Source organism: Manihot esculenta, chromosome 17 (genome assembly GCF_001659605.2).
Source record: "Manihot esculenta cultivar AM560-2 chromosome 17, M.esculenta_v8, whole genome shotgun sequence".
NCBI classification, from domain to species: domain Eukaryota; kingdom Viridiplantae; phylum Streptophyta; class Magnoliopsida; order Malpighiales; family Euphorbiaceae; genus Manihot; species Manihot esculenta.
Genome location: NC_035177.2, coordinates 23,060,371 through 23,083,263, shown reverse-complemented (window position 1 = coordinate 23,083,263; position 22,893 = coordinate 23,060,371). Strand labels below are relative to the sequence as shown.

The window sequence follows — 22,893 nt, the reverse complement described above, 5'->3', positions numbered from 1 at the left end:
CCTTGCCCATCAACCCAATTGAAAAGAATTATCCGGTGAAGTAGTTGTTGAGACTCATGCAGGACCCATCGAGGTTAACTTTCCCAGTAAAATGTAAAATCATGACTAGATTTTTCTGAATGAAGAGGGTTCCATTCCACAGAACTTTCCCTTGTAAGATAATGTCCAAATGTGGTAAGATAATCAATTCTGCTCGTCCCTTTTCTAGCCCTTGCGATTCTTACATTTCCTCCTTTTCCATCATAGACTCAACTGTAAGACCTAAAACCTGTCAAAAGGCATTAATCTTGAATCCATAAATCTGAAAAAGTCTAATAAATACGGAATACGGACCTTAGAGGAGGAAGATAACTTCAACCTACCGAAATTTTTGTATTTATAAAAATTAAATTAAACTGATTTAAATTAGAAATCAAATTAAATCGAAATAGTTTAATTTAGTTTGATTTAATTTGGTTTAATTGATTTGAATTTTTAATAAATTTTTTATTTTTTATATTTTGTTTTTAATATTTTAAAATTTAGTTGAAATATTTTAATTTTAATATGATTTAATCTCACTATATTATTGAAAATAATATATTATTATCACTAATTATTTCAGTTTGATATTTTTAATTTTTTTCTGATCAAAATCGAACTGAATTGAAATAAATAAAAAATTGAATCGAATTTTTAAATTAATTTATTTCGATCAATTTTTTCAATTTGAGTGGATCGTGCAGTTTGAAGTCTATTTAGAAGCTAGAATCAAATCAAAATATTTTAGACTATTATAGTTCAGCCCTTTGTTTTTCTTTGTTTATTCAAAATAATTTCATAAAAATTTAATTTTTTTTATTTAAAATAAAAAATTTATTTTTTTTAACTTATAAAATTCTTATTTTTAATAGAGATGAAATGTATGATTTTATAATAATTTATTTAATTTTTTTATAGAATGAATTATTTCAAATGGTGAATTAGAGTTTTAATTTTTAAAATAATTTTATGCAATTATTTTTATAAAAAAACATATTAGTTATTAATATATAAATACACTTCTAAACTATTTTAACTATAAAAATACATATGACTAAACATGAAAATATTACTATGTTGATATTATTTAATATAACAATACATGAAAATATATAGTACCATGTTAATATTATATAATATAAAATTTAGGTATTTTTTATTTATATATATAATTAAAATTATTAAAATAAAAAAATAAATATTATATATATAAATATATAATTATATTAAAAGTTTACTATACATTTTAAATAAGAAAAAATGACTTTTTAATCTCTGAAATATAGTATGATTAATGGATTTATCCTCTTATGTTTTAACCAATATTTTTATTTTTGAAATTTAATTCCATAAAAAAGTTATGTTAAATCAATAATTTTTAAAAAATAAATAAAATTTCAAAAATACTCTTATCAATAATAAAATAAAAAAAATTATTATTTAATCTCTATAATATAGAAAAACTTGCTATTTAGTCTTTCAATTTTAAAAAATATATTAAAATATCTCTATTTAGTCCTTCAATTTTAAAAAATACATTAAAATGTTTCTGACATTTTAAAAAGTCTACTAATTAATTTTTTATTAATTTTATCACTAAATATTTTACTATTTAGTCTCTATAATTTAGAAAAATTATTAGTTGGTTCATCAAATTATTAAAAAGTTTACTAATTGGTCCTTTCATATCAGGGTATTTTAATTTTTTTTTTATAATACTTAACTACTAAAATTAATGGAAAGATCAATTAGTAAATTTTTTAAAATATGTTTTAAAAAAATTTTCAAATGGCGAGCAGTGATCCACAGCGAACGGTATCACAAAAGCAATATCTATTAAATTTTAACTTTTTATTTTTAGTAATTTAAATTTTATATATTTTAATTTTTATTATTTTTTAGAATTTAAATCTTAAATTTATTAAAATTTTTATTTATTTATGAAAATTGAATTTGAGATTTTCTTTTTTGAATTTTGATAAAATTAAATTTTAAAAATTAAAGTGTTGAATTCGAAAAATAGAGGAACAAATATGTTAATCATGTAATATTTTAGGGATAAAAATATATTTTTTTTCTTCAATTCTTTGAAAGACTTATAAATTTGTATAAATTAAATTTCAGAAACTAAAGTGTTGGGTTCTAAAAATGGTAGTTCAGTAATTTTTCTTATCACTAACGACATTTTATATGGAGAAACCTCTAATTTTGACAGAATTAAATCTTAGAAACAAAAGTATTGGGTTTTAAAAATAGAGGAACAAATTCGTTAATTATGTTATACTTTAAGGATCGAAAAGTAATTTTCTCTTTAAATAATTATAGAAAAATATGTAAATAAAAGAAAATTTTATAATTTAATTTTTATATTATAAAAAAATTCTTTATTTAATCATTTTATTTTAAAAAATACATTAAAATATTAAAAATATTTTAATAAATTTATAAATTAACCTCTTCGTTAATTTTAATTATTAAATATTATAAAAAAATATAAAATATATAAAAATATTAATTAGTGGACCTTTAAGAAATTTCAAAGCCTAATGAAATTTTTAAAATTATAAAAATTAAATAATAAAATAATTAATAACTAAATTTAAAAAAAAATTAATTAATAGATTTTTTAAAATATAAAAATATTTTAGTGTATTTTTTAAAATTAAAAAGCTAATTAATAAATTTTTTCTGATTATAGAAATTGTGTTGTAATTTTTTAAAAATAAAAGTAGAACTTAGAACTTAAAAGTCAAAGATTCTGGTGTAATCCGAGGTGATGTTCAAGATGAGCATATTTTTGTGTGTAAGAGATTACAGTAGCCATTATTTTGCTGTGTCCCATCAAAACTATGATTTGTTAAAAGATAGACATTTAGTTACAAATTTTGTTATTATACATAGAAATTTCATTATTACAGAAAATCTATGACCAAATATCAGATATATATAGAGAGGATACTTGGCTGAGATCCAGTATCCACCTCTCATTTGGCTGCAGCTATTTGAAAAAACCAACTTACATTTAGTGGCGGAGGCAAGGTACGGCAACGGGCACGTGCTGTACCGGCAACCGAAAAATGCTTTGAAAGGAGATGAAGGTGTCGGATCGGTGGTGCCGCAGCGGCGCAGCCGATACCCTACCAAAGAAAAGCTCCTGGCTCCGCCACTGCTTACATTAATATTAATATGTGATACAAAATAATCCACCAAATTTTACAAGTCATCTATGGCTGCTGAAACAAAAGGTGTATAGGTCCCCTCCCATTTATGGTACGTTTCATCTCTATAGCATGTGATGAGGCTCTCTAGAGTTTGCACCATTTCATGATTTGAACCCCACCACAGGCCTAGGGTCCTGCGTTTCAAATAATGTATGCTTAATCTTACTATTTTGGTTTAGCATAAGGAAGGATCACCCAATTCTTCATATTTTAGTTATAAATATTTTTCATGACAAACTTGTACACCCACATACTTTATAACAATAATTTTTTAAAAAATATTTTTCTTTCCCTTGTCTCCTTTGACTCTTCTGCAACCAATCATCTTCTTCCTCCCTCAATTTCTGGCCAAAAAGAAAGGGACATATTTAACAAGCCCAGCTCTTATCCTAATTTTTTCTGCTTTAACCCATACGCAAATGAAAGCGCACTGCTGCTGTGCGTAAAATTCACATCCAATCATTCCTTTGCATTATTTTCTTTAAAGTCAAGCTTCCATTTAGTGGTCGACCCAAAGTACCATTTCATAATGGTAGAGAAAGGGAGAAAAAGGCTCTAATCTATTCGACCAAAACAATAAGAATCAAAGAACCTATAACTTTTGCATTTTCTTTTACCCTTTTTTCCATCAAGTCACTTAACTTTTCAAATTATAAAATTCAATTGCTTCACATCACCTTTTCTGCAAGCTCCTGCATAGTAAGCAAAAATCAGCTGGGAAAAATACATCAATGCCTGTTGGTCCATTGACAATTGGCTAATGAGTCAGCTATGCTGCTTTTTTCATTGTGCTCGTTAGTTGCTTTGGACCAGCCACCAAGTTTGGTAATTAGAGGGATGATTAATTAAGTACAATTTAATCCTTCCATGCCCAACTCCCCAGGCAATTACATGCACTATACCCATATGCATTGCTTGCTTTAACAACTATTCCTTGCATGTGATTTGTCCACTATGATTCTAATTAACCTAATTAATTATTAACCCATTATTAATTCCCTCAACCAAATCAATTTATATAGGGCCTGTAATATACTTGTAATTCTGATTCTCATGGAAATCATTGGATGGACTAAGTGTACCACTTCATTATTCCCATTTGTGATATTCCAAGAATTGGATACTAGCAAGATTGGGCACTCTTTGATCGCTGGATATGAATACTAGATTGAGTGTTTGATTTGAACTTCTTTCTTTGGCATTCTTTATGATTTACAGAAGCCACTTGTTTAAGCCTGAAAATTAAATTTGTAATGAGAAAAGGCAATCGACATTGAAAAATCCATCAGAAAAATCTAGACAATACATGGAAAGCATGGGAGAGAAAAAGAAAGTCTCAAATTTGACAAGTCTTCTACCTTTTGTCAATATGTTCCCAAAACCACAAGACAACTGCCATCTCATAGAAAAGGAGATTGATACATATAAGCCCATGAAAAGAAAGAAAGAAAACTAAGAAAAGGATTTGCTGCAAAGTGAACGGATGAAAAGAAGAAATGGCAAAAAAAGAGAAAAAATCAATTAAAGATGATGGTAATGTGGTTACCCACATGAAAAGTAATCTATCCACGTTGTCTAAAATATCCATGGAAGTTACTTCTTTGGGGGCTAATTCTTATCACTGGAAAGCCACAAGCAAATCCAATAATTAATCATAATCAAACAGGAAAGAGTGTTGGATTATTTCGAGAATTGTGTGTGTTGAGACCTTGAATCCAGACTAATCCAACAGGTGCAATTACAAGACTCTGGGTTTGGGGCGGCTTTAATACAGTAAGTAAATGCATGAATACAGGAATATTAACAGTATGTTTTAGACTTTTAATGGTGAGATTTTTTGGAGTTTATCGTAATAAGATTAGAAAAGGGCCATCTCGGTAATTGTATATAGAAGAGACGACACCCACGTCACCTCCTTTCCCTTTTTTATATTCCATCCCATGCCTCTCCCTCACGCACTCTCCCCAGAAAAAAAGTTCTCTAAATTCTAAACCCTGTCTTTAATTTGCTTTCTTATAATATTTGCTTCCACTTCCAGTCACATAAATAAATTTCTTGTTTATTTTCTTTATGGAAAGAAATGAAATCCCATGGGAATTGAGATCATGAGTGCAATTTCCTCCGAAACGGTTTCCCATTTCTCCTCTAATCCTCTTTTTTCTTGCATTATCACTCTTTACACTCTGATTGTCATCTACTTCCCTTGCGCTCTCAAAATCTACCTCTCCCCAGTTTTGATTCTCACTGCCGTTCTCTTGCTCTTTCTCCTTCGCCTCGGCGCCATCCAGAGACTCCAGAATCGAAACCCAGATAGAAACGAGAACGAACAAAACACTGAAAGCAAAGAAAACAACAGGGATGGAGTTTTAGATGAACCAGAAAAGTCAGGTTTTTTTGACAAAGTAGACAAATGGGTCGCATTCCAAGGTGAAACAGGTATTGGCCCGAATCCAGAACCAGATTTTGAAGGGTCATTTGTTGAATGGGACGTGAAGGCACCATTGGAGGTTATATACGAAGCGTACGAAGGTGAAGAAGATGAATTAGAGGATGACAATGAGAGACACCAGAATTCTGAACCTACCTGGAGTGCAACTTTAGAGAGGTACCCATCTTTGTCAATGTACTATCCAGAAACGGACTCTGAAACCTCCTCTGATGGCGGCTTTTCGGCGAGCGGAGAATGGGATTCGCCGGAGAGCGTTTGCTTTAGATGGGAAGATGAAGATAGAGCAGGCTTGTTGATAGAGATAGCTCTAGATAGCAATAGCAAGAAGCACTGGGGTCCGGGTTTTCAGGTTGAAGAAGATAATTTAATAGAGATTGCTCTATGATGCATCTCCGCCCAAGGCCATTGCGTTTAACGGTGAATTGTAATTAGGCGAGGAAAAGGAGCCGCTCAGTAAAGTACGGTTAATGAGGATTAATAAGGTAATTAGCGAGCGAATATATATAAAAGAATGTTTCCGGTCTCGGGTCTCCGTTCTCGGGTCCGTATTGGTTGTTCATCTTGTATTAAACAAATGATTTAATTACTAAGACTTTATTTCTTTGACGGAAAATTTTTGATATTTATAATACTCATCAAATTTTGTGAATAAAAAATATTTTTTCAATAAAAAAAATTGAATTATTTTTTTAAAAAATATATTTTTTACATTTTTTATATTTTTATTAAGAGTTTATATATAAATTTATTAATATATTTTATTTTTTAAATTAAAATTAAATAATAAAGAATTAAGTTATTTTATTAAAAAATATAAAAAATTATTTTTGCAAAAATTATTTTACAATGACTTACGGAAACCTGTGAACCTACCGCAGACTAAGATTTGTATTTATTAACAGAAGCCGGAACAAACATAGTTAAGAACCAATCAATCAATGAATTAACACCTAAATATTGCCATTATACATCAGTTTGCACCCAAACTTTTCAAGCAAAAGAACATTAAATCAAATTATACATTATAATATTACTTCTACGCTAACAAACTAGACATACATTATAAACTTGTATCTGATGTCGTTGAAACACTTCATAACAAGATACCATATTTGAAAGTGCCCTCCAAACAAAATTAAAAACGGACATTTTACATTTTCAAAACTTATTCCAAAGGCTCAAAATAGATGCAGAAGGAGAATTATAAGAACATTGCAGCATATAAGCACTTTTCACATAAAATTTTCTATCTCATTCAAGCTTTCAACTACGTGGATGACCGCTCAAGTGATAAAATTTGTTCAACACCTCGTTTATTAAATACAAATTTAATTTAATTTATTATTTAGTCCTTTTATCTAAAATAATTATAAATTTATGTTAGTTAATAAAGTCAAATGAAAGAAAATTAATTTTGAGAGAGATTTTTATTTGTAACTTAGCTTTTTTGACGATGACCCTTTTTTTAAGTTTTAATTTATAGCGATGTGTTGAGAGCATGTACATTTGTTATAATTATTTTAATTTAAAATAGTGAATTTAAAGATAAATTTAGTATCATTAGTGATATGTATTTTATAAGCTCTAATAAATTCTACCTAAGAAAATGACTTTCGGATAAAAGATTCAAATGGAACAAATGCACAAGAGCATGTATCATTATTAGTTAATTTAATTGTAGAGAATAATAGACTATTCCATAAATGAAACCATAATTTACGAATTATATAATTCCGAAGCATATTAACGCACAAGACAATGCAACAACATGTTTGAATTCAGCTGTACTTGGCTAGAAGTTATGTTTCTTGTTAGTAATTGGGTAAATGCCCAACATCAACTCATTAAACAATGCATGCCTACTTTAAACATAAGGAAAATTGTGTGGGAAAGAAATAAAAATAATCAAAGTTTGAGCTTATCAGCTTTGAATGCTGATTGCATATATCAACTTCACTCAATGAGACTTTCTCATACCTAAGATGTCCCTTAACTGGAGTTGTTCTGTACTTGCTTTTGAAGCAACATACATGTGCTTTTGCTTTTATTTTAGCTAGAATGTATGACTGGCCTCCTTTGGCGAAATCTTCAAGGCTTAATGTCTGCTCTTGTATATATCTATTGGGCACTGCACAGTGAATAAGTAAGAAGACAATGAAAGGGCAAAATAGCAAGCGGTCTAATCAAATAATAATATATTTTCGAATTTTAGAAATCTTCAGGTTCAACACACGTACTCTATTTCTTTACCTTTGAAAAAAAAAAAAAAAAAAACGAATAAGAACTCATAATAATAAACTATTTCTGATACATTTTCACTCTAAAAGAAATTTACAAAGGTGAAGCATTTTTCAGATGAATAATGGCCGAGTTGAGTCACTTCCTTCCTCCCCCAAATACTGAAGAGAAGATCCAACTCCGTCCATAGACTAATCAAATTTAGGAGTGTAAACGAACCGAGCCGAGCCGAGTTTTGAAGAGCTCAAGCTTGGTTCGTTAAAATTTTTTCGAGCTCGAGCCGAATTCGAGCTTTACTCATATCGAACTCGAACCGAGTATTAAAAAGTTCAAGTTTGGCTTGTTTAGCAAACGAGCTTAGACGAATCGAGCTTTTATCGAATTGAGTCTCGAATAGTTCATGAGTAATTTAATTTATTTACATGTATAATGAGTTTTAGTTTAAAACTAATAAGTTTAAAACTAAAATAATTTTAGTTAAATAAGTATATCTACAAATTAGCATGTAAACTTATAAAGATGAGTTTTTAAATCTCAATGATTCAAATATATGCAAGTTTAAGAGTGTAACTAAACTATATAGAGCTGAATTTTAAAAAATTTAGATTTGGCTCATTAAAGTATATGTAGGGTTTGAGTTTGTTTCTCTTATGATAGTAATTTCAGTTTGCTTAACGAGACTGTTCACGAGCCTATTCGCGAGCCTGCTCATGAATTCAGAAACGAGCCGAGTTCACGAACCTTAACGAGCTGAATATTATGGAGCTCAAACTTGACTCGTTTACCAAACGAGCCTAAAAATTAAGCTCGAATTTGGCTCGTTTAGAAATCGAGTCGAACTCGATCGAGTTTTTATCGAATCGAACCTCGAATAGCTCACAAACGGTTTGATTCATTTACACTCCTAATCAAATTTCTTTACAATGATGACGAGGTCCATGGGCCTGAATAAAATTTTTAAATCTGTCTATATATATAATGAAAATTTTTAGGTTTTTTCTTTTTTCGCTCAGGCGATGTAAAATTTAATTTATTAAACAATTGTTTAATAGAACTATTTGGTCAAGCAACTCAAAACATTAAAAAATAATAAATAAAAAATAAAAATATTTTTTAATACAATTAACTTTAATTGAATTCCAACTAAATATCTCAGGATTCTGAAATCAAGTCTACCACTAGATAATTAAAAATAATTAAAAATCTAATAAACCAAAATACAATAATTTGACATGTGAAATCAACGCCTTTTAAGCTGTGCAGACATTGCAGATCTGTCGCATTTAAATTGTTTAAACAGATTTGAAAAGTCATATTTGAAAATTTATCAGTTTATGTTTGGTGACAGCGAAATGCTGCTCCAGCCTGGCCGGAACATATATTAGACTCAAATAAATAATCAACAGCTCAACTGCAGTTTCTTCTAGAAAATCATGGTCTGCTCCAAGCGGCACGCCTCTTTATATTAAATTAGAAAATGCATGCAAATCTAATTTTCACGAAATCTATTTCCAAATTCCAATTATATGGCACAATTTCCTTTTGGTCAAACATGTGTTGTCGCCTCTTTTTTTTTATTAAACAAATTACAATAAAATCATAATTATTATTTTTTTACAATAAGGAGGAAAGGTCACACTAACAAGAAAATTAAACAAATACATAATCTATCATAAGCTAAGAACATCTAATAGCTATCATGCATAATTCAACCAAATAATCTTTCATTTTTTAACAATTTATAAATTTTTAATTTAAAGTTTAATGTTTCAAAATGAAAAAAAAAAGTTAAAATCAAATCTACTGATTTGTTAGATTGGGACATAAAATAAAATTAATCAAAATTTTGCACTACGAATTAATTTGATAAATTTTATCTTAAATTCTATGTAAATTAGTATTTTATATGCCAATATCTCTGTAAGAATTTCCTCGAATAGAGTTGTGCGTTATTTTTTTGGTAAGAGATCATCCTAACGTAAAATGCTGTCAACTTCCACATTCGTATCAATTCTTGAGATTGATTCAAAAAAGTTGCGGTTCAAAGTAGCTTAGGCCTCAGCCTCATGCTACCACCCAAAAAGAAAAAGCAACAAAATTCACCGAACCGTTGATCTTGATCAGGAGGTTAGGTGCCGTCGATTAACGGATCCCAGGAATTTAACCCGATTTGGTTCCGGTCATCCGGTGTAGTCTAGTCTAACCTTCAGCTTAACATAAAAAGCTAGGGGCCACAGAATTGCCACGCGTTCAGTGCTTAAAACGACAAGTAAGAAGGCAGCCGCGAGGGGCGCCATGTGCTGCGATTTCCTTGCACTGCAAGTCAATCGAAGGCAAAGCTGGAACCATCGCGACAACGAGACTCACAGCCGTCACGTTCACTTTTCCAACCCCTCTCCAATATTTTCGGGCTCTCTCTCCCCACAATTTTTCTTCTTCTCAACATAACAAAAGCAAGCGCCTCTCTCTCGTTTTCTCTCTATTTTATATAGCTTAAAACACGCTGTGTTTTCTGTTTATCGCCTAGTTTATCCAGAAACTTCTTGAAATAGATCTGAGTGTGAGCGAAAATGGGAGGTTTACGCTTGTTTCAGAGGGCTTCTAAATCCTTCCGTGACTATCCTTTGCTCTCTAAAGTTCTTGTAGTCTGCGCCGTCAGGTACATGCTTGTTCTGTTTCATCTTCTGCTGCTGCTTCCATTTTGTTTCTTCTTTTTTTTCTTTTTACATTTTACCTTTTTGTGAGTTGTTCTTCATGTTTCGTTTGTTTCTAGTTTAATATGGACAACTACGTATTTTGATCTTTATTGATTTTGTTTTTAGGTGCTTAGTGATGATTATTGGTTTTCGTAATTTAATATGATTCGATCATGTAGATGTTCTCTGTTTTTGATTCCAAGTCTCTCGGATGTTCATTGATTTTGAAATATTTAGTTACTATTATCGAGATCTTTTTAATACTATGTTTAAATGCATGTTATTTTATCTACAGAACTTCAACAAACAGGTTCAATATTCAGATATTTTCTATTAACTCTAGAGCAGATTTTATTGTTTTATTTTATTATTTTTTACTACTTGTCTCAATCGGAAAAATAATAATAAAACATGCGGTTATGGCTTTAATTATAAATTGCGGCAGAGAAAATTTGTCTCAGAAAACTTATTTCTGTAAGTAGATCTGTTCATTTATAAAAGAATTAAGAAGAAAAAACAGATTCAGGGTGATGAGAGCAGATAAAGTGATGGTGCTATTCTCTATGTGCCATTGTAGCACGTATACAAGCATCAGAGCTTCATCCTAACATGTATTGGTTTTGAAGCTGCTTAATTCGACATTATAAAATAAATTTGTATTTTTGTTACAATGCAGAAGAGATAGATGCAGAACCCCACGTGTTTCTTTAATTTCCGGTGCAGTTTTATATCGGCTATACACCAATTAGGAGGTTCAGTGCTGATTTTATGTGTGCTTATGTTTTCCTTAAAGATAAGGATTCAAATGATATGCTACGATAGTCTTACGCGAACTTTAAGTGCTTGCTGGGCCAGGCTAGAAAATATGATATTCTGAAGTAGTAATTAATTATTTTTGTGAAACAATTAGTAGACAGTTATTTTTTTCTTTTTGGACTAACTTTAGTACTGTTAGAAATTGGGTACAAAGGGTTTCATAAGCTGTCATTTTGGACAAGTAATTGAGGGAGTTGCTTTTTTCGCTTTTAATTGTCTACTCTACTGGGTCTTTGTTGAGACATAGTAGGTTCGTAGTTTGTATATTTCATATTTTTAGTAACTTGACTATTTTGTCGCTTCTTATTATCATTTTTCTCTTTATTGTGGGAATGGAATATGGTGGCAGTGGTGGGAGTCTTTTAGCTTATGCTGATGCAAACTCATCCAGTGGTGTGCACGCTTTGGCTCCACCCGAGGAGGTGAGCAAGAAAAAGAAGGTTGTTGTAATTGGAACTGGTTGGGCAGGAACAAGTTTTTTGAAGAAACTAAATAACCCTTCATATGATGTACAAGTGATATCGCCTCGTAACTACTTTGCTTTCACACCCCTGCTACCAAGTGTTACATGTGGTACAGTGGAAGCTCGCAGCATTGTTGAGCCTATTCGTAACATCGTCAGAAAGGTAATGAAAGATCACCATTCAAAAATGGCATCTGACCAACTTCTGAAATGGCAACTTTATAATAGTCCCCTTGCCCTTATGATTCCACCTTCCCTTAAACTGTCCCCAAATTTTCTGCTGTTCAAAAATGGGTCAATGTGATGTTACTTTAGTTTTCACGAGGAGATGATTCAAACTTTTTAGCTTTTCTTACTCTCTTCATGCTAATAAAGAATGTCAAGATGAAATACAGAAATAACATTGTCATCAAAATATGATTTGTATGCTCAAATGTCTTTTGATGTAGGTCAATGACCAGCATAATCCAGGCAATTTTTGTGTGCTAATATTGCGCTTTGTTGATTTCTTTTGTACCATTGATAAATTTCGAATCATGAACTGTTAGATACATGATGTTATTAATAGCACTTTTTGGTTTGAAGCATGAATGTCCTACGGTTGATATGGAACAAGTAATGAACGCAATGCATTTGTGTAAGGGAATGAGTAAGTTTAGCTGTTGAACAACTATATTAGCTGCATGAAATCCAAATATTGAAATTTCATGATTCAACCCTTGAGAAAAGGAAGAGTGAAGGAGTTGCTGAAAAGAAAAATTAAATCAAGGAAAACTATTCAAATTTATCACTTTTCTGAAGATGCTATATCTGAACATCAATTATCATTATGATTGGAAGCAGTAATGGTCCTTGTTTCTATCTTGGTGCAGAAAAATGTGGACATTTGTTTCTGGGAAGCTGAATGTTTCAAGATTGATGCAGAAAACAAGAAAGTTTATTGTCGATGTAATCAAAATTCAAATATGAATGGAAAAGAAGAATTTGTTGTAGACTATGACTACCTTGTAATAGCCATGGGAGCTCGCCCAAATACTTTCAACACACCTGGAGTGATGGAGTATTGCAATTTCTTGAAGGTAACTTCCTTACAGATCTTTTCAGTAAGAATTACTACTTCTTCCTCCTCCTCTTGTTGTTTTCTCTGTGGAAGATGCGAAAAAGGAAAAAAAATGGCTGCTGTGTATGGGCTTTGGTGATGGAACAACATCTCTTTATTTATTTATTTTGCCAAAGAACATCTCTTTATTCGAATCTGCTGCCATGTCCAAACTTTCAAGGAAATGCCTTTCCCCTTCCAGGAGGTTGAAGATGCGCAGAAGATCCGTAGGACTGTTATTGACAACTTTGAAAAGGCCAGTCTACCAAATTTAAGCAATGAAGAGAGAAAGAGAATTCTTCATTTTGTGGTGGTTGGTGGTGGTCCAACTGGTGTAGAATTTGCAGCAGAGCTTCATGATTTCGTCAATGAGGACTTGGTCAAACTATATCCTGCAGCCAAAGATTTTGTAAAGATAACACTTCTTGAGGCAGCAGATCATATTCTGAACATGTAAGGATCAAATTTGATCGCCATTGTACTCCTTTTAAGTCTATTTGAATATCCCCCTACCTTTCTTGATGAAGATATCTCATACTTGTGGGAGAACCTAAATGCAGGTTTGACAAAAGAATCACAGATTTTGCTGAAGAAAAGTTCAAAAGAGATGGGATTGATGTGAAGTTAGGGTCAATGGTTGTGAAGGTTTCTGATAAAGAAATTTCTACTAAAGTAAGGGGGAATGGAGAAACTGCGTCCATTCCTTATGGAATGGCTGTCTGGTCAACTGGTATTGGAACTCATCCTGTCATAAGGGATTTTATGAAGCAAATTGGTCAGGTATGCTATTTTCGGCTGTGAATTCATATATATTTTTTAGTCTGTCTTTGTCTAGGTTATTTGACTCCTGTTATTTTAGGCCATGGGTTGATGTATTTGTTCTGTTTGTCTCAGGGGAACTTGACCATCTTCCTACAGTTCCTTTTCAATTTATATACATAAGCCTTTTTTTTTTTTTAATTTCATTAAATGCATTTGACAAACTATCTGTTCCTGTGTGATCAGACTAACAGGCGTGCTCTAGCAACTGATGAGTGGCTCCGGGTTGAGGGATGTAATAACGTTTATGCCCTTGGTGATTGTGCAACAATTAACCAGCGAAAAGTCATGGTACCTCTTCTTGTTTCCATTCTGTTACATTTTCTATGCATTAAATCACCAATAATTCTGTTTATTTATCTCTTTTTTTTGTTCTTGCATCTACATTTACCATTCATCTAATCTATTGCCAACTTCAAATTGAACAATCTCTTGTTTATTATGAAAATTATCCATTCCTTTGTTCCTTTAGCTTAATTTTTTTCCATTTCTCTTCTGTGCTCGTAGGAAGATATCTCAGCGATATTTAAGAAGGCAGATAAGGATGATTCCGGAACTCTCACAGTAAAAGAATTTCAAGAAGTTATTGATGACATCTGTGAAAGATATCCCCAAGTGGAACTTTATTTAAAGAACAAAAAAATGCGCAATATTGTTGATCTGCTGAAGGAAGCCAAAGGGGATGTTGCAAAAGAATCCATTGAACTAAATATTGAGGAGTTCAAAACAGCTCTTTCTGAAGTGGATTCTCAGATGAAAAATCTTCCAGCAACAGCGCAGGTGTTGTATTGCTTTTGTTATGGAACAGTCTAATTATTGAAATTATCTAAGGTTTATCTTCTTATGATGTTTTTCATGTGCAATAATTTCAGGTTGCATCTCAACAAGGTACATACCTTGCCAATTGCTTCAACCGCATGGAGGATGCAGAGAAAAATCCAGAAGGCCCTCTCAGGTTTAGGGGAGAAGGTCGCCATCGATTTCGCCCCTTCAGGTTCATATGGATCTCTAGCATTTTTGTGCATGTGCAAAGCTTGTGCACATGTATGCATGTATTTTAACTTATGTTACAACTATAATGTTGCTAGTTATTTCCCTCTGTACCATGTCTTCATATGATGGATGAAAGTCATGATGCAAGTTTTAGTGACGTTTAGATCTCCTGATCTATCTGCTAAATTCAGTTGGTTGTTGCCCTTTAACTAGTAGCCAGGATTTTATGCTCATTTGCTCCGTGGTGACCCTTGTTCCAGGTACAAGCATCTTGGGCAATTTGCTCCACTGGGAGGAGAGCAAACGGCAGCACAACTTCCTGGTGATTGGGTTTCAATTGGACATAGCAGTCAGTGGCTTTGGTATTCTGTCTATGCTAGGTAATCAATCTCTCATTGTTTGCAATTACTCATCCAATTCCCCAACTCTTAAGCACAATTTTATTAAGGAACTAAATTTTGTTTGAAATTTTTAATTTTCTTTTTTCAGTAAGCAAGTCAGCTGGCGTACAAGGGCATTGGTGGTATCTGACTGGACACGGCGCTTCATCTTTGGAAGGGATTCCAGTCGCATTTGAGGTACAGCGAACACCAGGTTCTTGGGATCGAATGTTGGAGCACATAGTGTTTCATTCCACTCGGTACAAATGAAAAATTTTTTGCCTTTTTTCTGGCCTAGTCAATTCTTTGAAACACAGAAATGTGTGGCTTTTGTTAATGCTCCGAAAGAAAGTGGCTGCATTCGTTATTGATTTGTTGAAAATTTTTGGGTACGAGCGAGTACCTCTTTTTGCTTATAAGTTTTGCTTAAATAATGAGGTGATTGAGGTTTTATTGCACAAGCCCGGTCCTATGCTATAATATATACATTGATTTTATTGCTGCTACGTCGAAGGCCCTTGTCAACAGGATTGGACCATTTCTCGTGAATTTTTTGTAGCTAAGATCCAATTGCTGCTAATACAGAATCAGACTGCAGAATATTTGCTACGGTCAAATTGCTGCTATATAGTATTAGTCTTAGTTACCAGATTTTCTGGACCCCGAGTTCGGCGGTCTGATTCATCTGTCCACTGAACAAAAATTATATATAAAAAAAAGGTAGAAGAAATAGAGAAGGCGAGGAGGGGGAGGAGTTAGCGTCTAGCCGATGCTAACACCCTGTTTGATTCAATTCTCTTTCGTTAAAATTTGTTAAATTCAATTGAGCTTTCGTTTTTCACCTTTTTGGCTTGGAAAAAGAAACATAGAGTGCAGTTTTGTGTGGTTATATAATTAAAATCAATTCCTACAAAGTTTTTATGCTCTACCTAGCACGGTTAAAAACAGTTCTCTTAATTATTATTTTTATATTAATTAATTAATTAATTAAAAAATTACTAATTATTATTTGAATAATATTTATTACTGAAACAAGATAAATGCTCCTTAAGATATATGTATATTTAGCGGTGTATTGTTTCTATAATAATGTTGTATTATTATAAATTATTATGAATAAATTTGTTTATAATAAAAATAATAATGATTTTTTATTTAGAAATGACAGTGAATAAATTTGGCAAAAATATTAAATTAGCTCAAGTGGATTAAAAATGTTAAATTTTATCTTTATCAAAATTCATTGATAACTATGCACTTCGAAATGACATTATTTGAAATTTTAATTATAATAAAATAAATTTTAATATTTTATGTTATAATTTTTTTACCAAGACTTTATTTTATAGTTTAAAGCAAAATTTAACGTTTTAGCATTTAAGGTTTTGGTTACAAGCTTATAGGTTGAAGCTTCCGTTTAGGTTGGAATGGGCTGGGCTGAGGTTTACGGAAGACAAAGGAAGAAATGGCTTTTGTGTAGGTTCCAATTTTTATCGCCACGGACCATTAATCACTGGACGCTTCACGTTAAATACCATATCCTCAAAAGTTGTTTTCCTTGTGAATTCGCTATCCCGAGAAGGCAGGCACCGCAGTAAGTTCACAGGTATTCTGGGGCTTTATCTTCAAGAAAGCATTATGTCTGCTGTCCTTTTGTGTTGTTGCTTCCAAGAGAGAAGAACCCACTCCCTAACACGTTCTTTCTTTTTCTTTTTACCATTCACGAGTCCTCATTTGAGCTCAGTCACCTTCCACCAATCATCATTTGAGCTCACTCACCTTCCATCCCATTGGTGGTCTCATGGTCTCAGTGGGTCCCACGTGATTAACGAGTTCCCCTTGACCGTTTTGGGCCATTTCCCAGTTTTTGGAAGGAGCTCCATCCTGGATTCGAGGTCCCTTTTTTTTTGGTGTGTCCAAGAGGTCCCTTCTTAATATTCTTAATTAATCGAAACTCGTGAATGCTTCCATCTACTAGCGCACACCAAAGTCATTAACAAATTTTCTTTTAAAAATAATTTTAAATAATCATATTAATTTAAAAAAAGAAAATTACGAGCTGAGCAAGATTTGCATGGATCAGTTTGCTCTACTTACAATTTCACTTGACTTGTATATCAGTTCCTTTAATAAAATAGTTTTGACAGTAACAACTAAATAAAGGAAAAAGAAATCTTAATTCTAATCCTTCTCCTAAGTTCCAAATTACTCTTTTCTTGGTGTAGCCCTTTTGCAAACCACAAGTATTCCAATGCCAAATCCTGGCAAGCCATCTTATAAAATTTAGAAGCTAATTAATTGCAGGAACAATGTTGTCCATATCAATCAGTAAGAAAGGGTTTAGGTCCATGCTTGAAGCTAAGAGGACACATCATTTTCTTGCAATCTAAAGTTGCAAAAATTAGTTAAGATAGTGAAAGCAGATTGAGCCATAATGTTTCTCATCATCCTCAATGTCAGTTTTGATGTTACACACTAAGCCAGATTCTAGTATCTGAAATTGAAAAAGAGAAAAAGAGTTTAAATTTCTGCCAATAAGTTGGTAGAGCAAAACTTTCTAAAAGGCTTAATCAAGATTATTTTGTGATCAAGCACGTGGGTATCCTTTTTTTACCCTTCTTTCTCTTTTCTTCCCCCCCCCAAAAGGATTGGCTTGCTTCAACTGTGTGATTCATTTCCTACGACTCGTATGATTAGGGAGAGAAATATCCGGAAATTGTCTCATACTAACTGCAGAAATTCTGAAACTGAGAAATTATTAAATCGCATGATGAAATGAGCACTTCAACATGCATTAGTTGGAATGATATCCTGACGTAATGTAAGGAATTGGGATACATATCAAATCTTTATAGCCACATCAAGCAATCTCTTTGTGTTATTGGATCTTCAAAGCCAAGGTATACAGTAACCTAATACTTTTTTTATTTTTTCCCTTTTGAATCTCACCTTCTCCTGTACTCAAAGCTACATCCCAAAACCATAACCTAACAATCCAAATGGTGAACTAGATAAACAATACAACAATGCTTGAAGGGCTTTCTGCTATGCAGTGCACTGCAATGACATGTCTCCAACAACAGTACATGATGCCATTGTCACGTGCCTTTTTATTACTTTGAATAAGTCTTAGTCTTTGAATAAGTCTAGTAATTGTTTGTTTAGATTTATTAGCTGCTTTTGAATAACAGAGTTAGTTCCCTTGTAAATAGCTATTCTGTTATGTCTTTGCTGCTATATAAGTGAATGAATAAAGCAAGACCAGGGGAGATAAAAAATACTTAAACGTGTTAACGTTGAGGCCTTGGTTTCCTCTATTTAACCAAACTCCATTTTCTTTATCTTTTCTTAAAACTGTTTGTTCTTCCTCCATAATAGGTCCTCGCAAGAACCAGCAGTTCGTTCCAAAGTGGTATCAGAGCTCTGGGATGGACCAGAGAGTGGAGCAATTAGAACAGACCGTTCAGTCCCTTTTTGGGGGCCAAGAGGGAATTGCGAAACGTCTAGAGGAGCTTTTTTCCCAACTGAATGTACGGATGGATCAATTGTCTTCTCAAGCCTCTCCAGTGAAGGGCAACAATTCCCAGACAAAGGGAAATAATTTTGAAATATCAACACCGGAATCCAAAAATAAATCGAACATCTCAGGAGCTACTTCTTCTTATGCTCCCAAGATGGTTAAATTGGACTTTCTGCGGTTTGATGAAAAAGAAGACGCCACCAGTTGGATTTGCCGAGCAAAGCAGTTTTTTCAATTTCACCGAACACCGGACGAAGATCGAGTGAAAATAGCTTCTTTCCACATGATAGGTGATGCCCAGTTATGGTACCAATTGTTGAAACAAGAAAAGCCTTCGGTCACTTGGGCAGAGTTCAAGGAAGGGTTCTATGCTCGATACAGACCTAATCAGCTCATTGATTTTTTCGGTGAGCTATCCAAGCTACAGCAAAATGGTACTGTTCAAACGTACCAAGTTCAGTTCGAAAAATTGCTAGCTAAAGTGGGGCAATTATCACAGACAAGGCAGGTCAGTTGTTTTGTGAGTGGGCTCTCACCATCTATAAAAACTGATGTCCAAGCTAATCGACCACAGACTCTAACTGAAGCCATTGCACTAGCACGACTTTACGAAGCAAGAAACTCATCACATGGAAGGAATTTTCCATCCTCAAACAGTTCATTAACTCCTGTTCAACGCCCCCCTCCTGTTTCAAATCAGCAGTCCACCAGTAACATCAAACGGCTGACATGGGATGAGCTTAACGAAAGAAAAAAAATGGGTCTGTGCTTCAAATGTAATGAGAAGTTCGGACCGGAACACAGATGTAAAAAGCTTTTCTCTATATAGGCTGTCCTCGAAGATAGTGATACAGAGATGGAAATAGAGGAGCACGAGTCTGCAAAAGTGGTGCCGGCTATTTCCTTACATGCAATTGCAGGGTTTGAAGGGCCGGAAACAATGCGACTCAGTGGGAAGGTGAGAAACTCGCTGGGAACAATTCTGGTCGATACGGGCAGCACCCACAATTTTGTGAGTGAACGGTTTGCGAAGAAAACAGGAATTGAGCCAACGATTGGAAAGAAACTAAAGGTGAAGGTAGCCTCTGGAGAGGAATTGACAAGCTCAGGTAAATGTGTCCAAATTCAAATAATTATCCAAGGAGTTTCAGTATATGTGGATTTGTACATATTACCATTGGAAGGGTATGATGTGGTTTTGGGGACTCAATGGCTACGCACATTAGGTCCAATTATGTGGGATTTTTCAAAGCTCCTTATGGCATTTTTTCTAGATGGCAAACATGTTATTTTTCAGGGCTCCCAAATTCCAGGAAACCAAGTCATTTCTGCATGTCACATGGAGCAAATTGTCAAAGCACTTAAAAGAGGATTTTTGCTGCAAATAATTGGGGACTCGACCGCTACCACCAAAGTGCCGAAATTACATCCTCAAATACAAGACCTGTTGGAAGAATTTAGAGTCATCTTGACCGAGCCAATGGGCCTCCCTCCTCAACGCTGCCATGATCATAAAATACCCTTGAAGAATCCAGAACCCATTTCAGTTCGGCCGTACCGCTACCCTCATTATCAAAAATCTGAGATTGAAAGGATTGTTTCCGAGATGCTCACTGCTGGAATTATACGGCCAAGTCAGAGTCCCTACTCCGCCCCAGTTTTGCTAGTAAAGAAGGCAGATGGATCTTGGCGAATGTGCATCGATTATCGGGAATTAAACAAAAATACAGTCAAAGATAAATTCCCCATACCTGTTGTTGAGGAGTTACTGGATGAATTGGATGGCGCCCAATACTTCACCAAGTTAGACCTCCGGTCTGGTTACTACCAAGTACGGGTTCGTCCACAGGATATTGAAAAAATAGCCTTCAGAACTCACCAAGGCCACTACGAATTCCTGGTAATGCCTTTCCGCCTCACAAATGCCCCATCAACATTCCAGTCTCTTATGAACGAGGTATTCCAGAAATATTTAAGAAAATTTGTGCTTGTTTTCTTTGATGACATCCTCATCTACAGTAAGTATTGGGAAGATCATATCAAGCATTTAAGAACTGTATTTTCAATTTTGCAATCTCATCAATTATTTATAAAAATTGAAAAATGTCAGTTTGGTCAAAGGGAAGTTAAGTACCTTGGCCATATAATTTCTAATGGGGGAGTTACTGTAGATCCAGAGAAGATTGCATCTATTCGAGAGTGGCCAAAGCCTTCCACACTGAAAGCTTTAAGAGGATTTTTGGGGCTCTGTGGGTACTACAGGAAGTTTATACAGCACTTTGGAAAAATTGCCAACCCTTTAACTAATATGCTCAAGAAGGAGGGGTTCCAGTGGTCTCCAGCAGCAGAGGAAGCTTTTATTAAATTAAAAGAAGCAATGACTAGTGCACCAGTTTTAGCTCTGCCAAATTTCTGCAAAACATTCATTATTGAGTGTGACGCTTCAGGCTCTGGTGTGGGAGCAGTACTGATGCGAGATCGGCCAATTGCTTTTTTTAGTCAAGCTTTACATGGTAAGCATCTCCTCTTGTCTACTTATGAGAAGGAAATGTTGGCACTTGTTCTATTTGTGCAGAAATGGAGATCATACCTTCTTGGCCAGACTTTTGTGGTTAGAATAGATCATCAGAGCTTAAAACACCTGTGGAGTCAAAAAATCACCACTGCTGCCCAACAAAAGTGGTTGTTCAAATTGATGGGGTTTGACTTTGTCATTCAGTATAAAGGAGGCAAAGAAAACATTGTGGCAGATGCTTTATCCAGGAGAGCAGAGGACGAACAAAAGGAAGGTCAAGTTCTGGCGTTTCTTGTCCAATTCCAAACTGGACGGAAGCAGTCAGAGAGGAGACTAATTCTTTACCAGAAATAAAAGAAAAGGTGCAACTAGTCAACAGTGGGGAGGCATTGGGACCATGGGAGTATCGGGATGGTATTTTATTTTTCAAAGGCAGAATTTATTTGTCTAAAAATTCAGTCTTAATTTCTGATATAATTGAGCAGTACCATAACAGTACCCATGAAGGTTTCATAAGACCCTCCAAAGGATTCAGTCCACTTTTTACTCGCCAAACCTGTGGAATAAGGTGAGAAGTTTCATACAGCAATGTGAAGTTTGCCAAAGACACAAAGCGGCGAATACCCTTCCTGCTGGGCTCTTACAACCCCTTCCAATTCCTAACAGAATTTGGGAAGAAATATCCATGGGCTTCATTGATGGCCTTCCAAATTCGAAAGGCAAAACCGCAGTATTTGTAGTGGTAGATAGGCTTTCGAAGTATGCACATTTTATCCCTATTTCTCATCCCTATACTGCTGTGATGGTGGCACAAATATTTTTTGATAATATACTTAAGCTCCATGGAATGCCATTGACAATTGTGTGCGATCGCGACCCAGCCTTTACTAGCTTGTTCTGGAGGGAACTGTTTCAGCTGAATGGTACTCAATTCAATTTCAGCTCTGCGTATCATCCGCAGACTGACGGTCAAACGAAAGCGGTGAACAAGACTTTGGAGATGTATCTCAGGTGCTTTACGAGTTCACAGCCCAAGTTATGGACTAAGTGGCTGTCGTGGGCAGAGTATTGCTATAATACGAGTGTTCACTCGACCACAGGGAAGTCCCCATTTGAAGTTGTATATGGGAGGCCCCCACCTACCCTCCTTTCGTATGTGTGGGGCACAGCTAAAGTTGCAGCAGTGGAACAGGAGCTGGTTGACCGTGATACCATGATCAAAGAACTTAAAGGAAAAATACAGCAAGCTCATAATAGAATGAAACAGATTTATGATTTGAAGCACCGGGAGAGGGAGTTTGCTGTGGGTGATTGGGTTTTCCTCAAAATACATCCTTACAAGCAAAGGTCCCTAGCATTACGGAAGAGTTTCAAATTGGCAGCAAAATATTTTGGTCCTTACAAAGTACTGCAGAAGATTGGTGCTGTTGCCTACAAGTTGGAGTTGCCGGCGAATGCAAAAATACATCCTGTGTTTCACGTTTCACTTCTCAAGAAGCAGGTTGGAACCAAGCCAATAGTTTCCCAACAGCTGCCAAGTTTGGATGAGGAAGGAGTTCTGCAGCCAATAGCCATTCTGGACAGCAGGGAACGTGGGAAGACACTGGAAGTTTTGATTTTGTGGCATGGGTTATCTCCTGCTGAAGCAACTTGGGAGGAGCTG

At 34.1% G+C, this 22,893-nt stretch overlaps 2 protein-coding genes across 2 annotated transcripts; both read left to right on the top strand.

Moving 5' to 3' along the window:
- The first annotated feature begins 5,158 nt into the window (after positions 1-5,158).
- Positions 5,159-6,295, top strand: LOC110605489. Its single transcript, XM_021744092.2, has one exon. The coding sequence runs from the start codon at positions 5,333-5,335 to the stop codon at positions 6,074-6,076; it is 744 nt and encodes a 247-aa protein (XP_021599784.1). The 5' UTR covers positions 5,159-5,332; the 3' UTR covers positions 6,077-6,295.
- A 3,906-nt stretch (positions 6,296-10,201) lies between these two features.
- Positions 10,202-15,701, top strand: LOC110604560 (external alternative NAD(P)H-ubiquinone oxidoreductase B2, mitochondrial). Its single transcript, XM_021742790.2, has 10 exons — positions 10,202-10,588; positions 11,791-12,067; positions 12,777-12,983; positions 13,206-13,456; positions 13,564-13,783; positions 14,009-14,113; positions 14,330-14,602; positions 14,695-14,816; positions 15,076-15,195; positions 15,305-15,701. The coding sequence occupies exons 1-10, from the start codon at positions 10,500-10,502 to the stop codon at positions 15,390-15,392; spliced, it is 1,752 nt and encodes a 583-aa protein (XP_021598482.1). The 5' UTR covers positions 10,202-10,499; the 3' UTR covers positions 15,393-15,701.
- Positions 15,702-22,893: the final 7,192 nt, after the last annotated feature.

What these genes read in the sequence shown, in the direction of transcription:
- LOC110604560 (XM_021742790.2), top strand. Translation starts at nt 10,500, where the DNA reads ATGGGAGGTTTACGCTTGTTTCAGAGGGCTTCTAAATCCTTCCGTGAC. An exon ending in TTCGTAACATCGTCAGAAAG is followed by an intron (nt 12,068 to 12,776) that starts GTAATGAAAGAT and finishes ATCTTGGTGCAG; the next exon opens with AAAAATGTGGACATTTGTTT. An exon ending in AGTATTGCAATTTCTTGAAG is followed by an intron (nt 12,984 to 13,205) that starts GTAACTTCCTTA and finishes TTCCCCTTCCAG; the next exon opens with GAGGTTGAAGATGCGCAGAA.
- LOC110605489 (XM_021744092.2), top strand. Translation starts at nt 5,333, where the DNA reads ATGGGAATTGAGATCATGAGTGCAATTTCCTCCGAAACGGTTTCCCAT.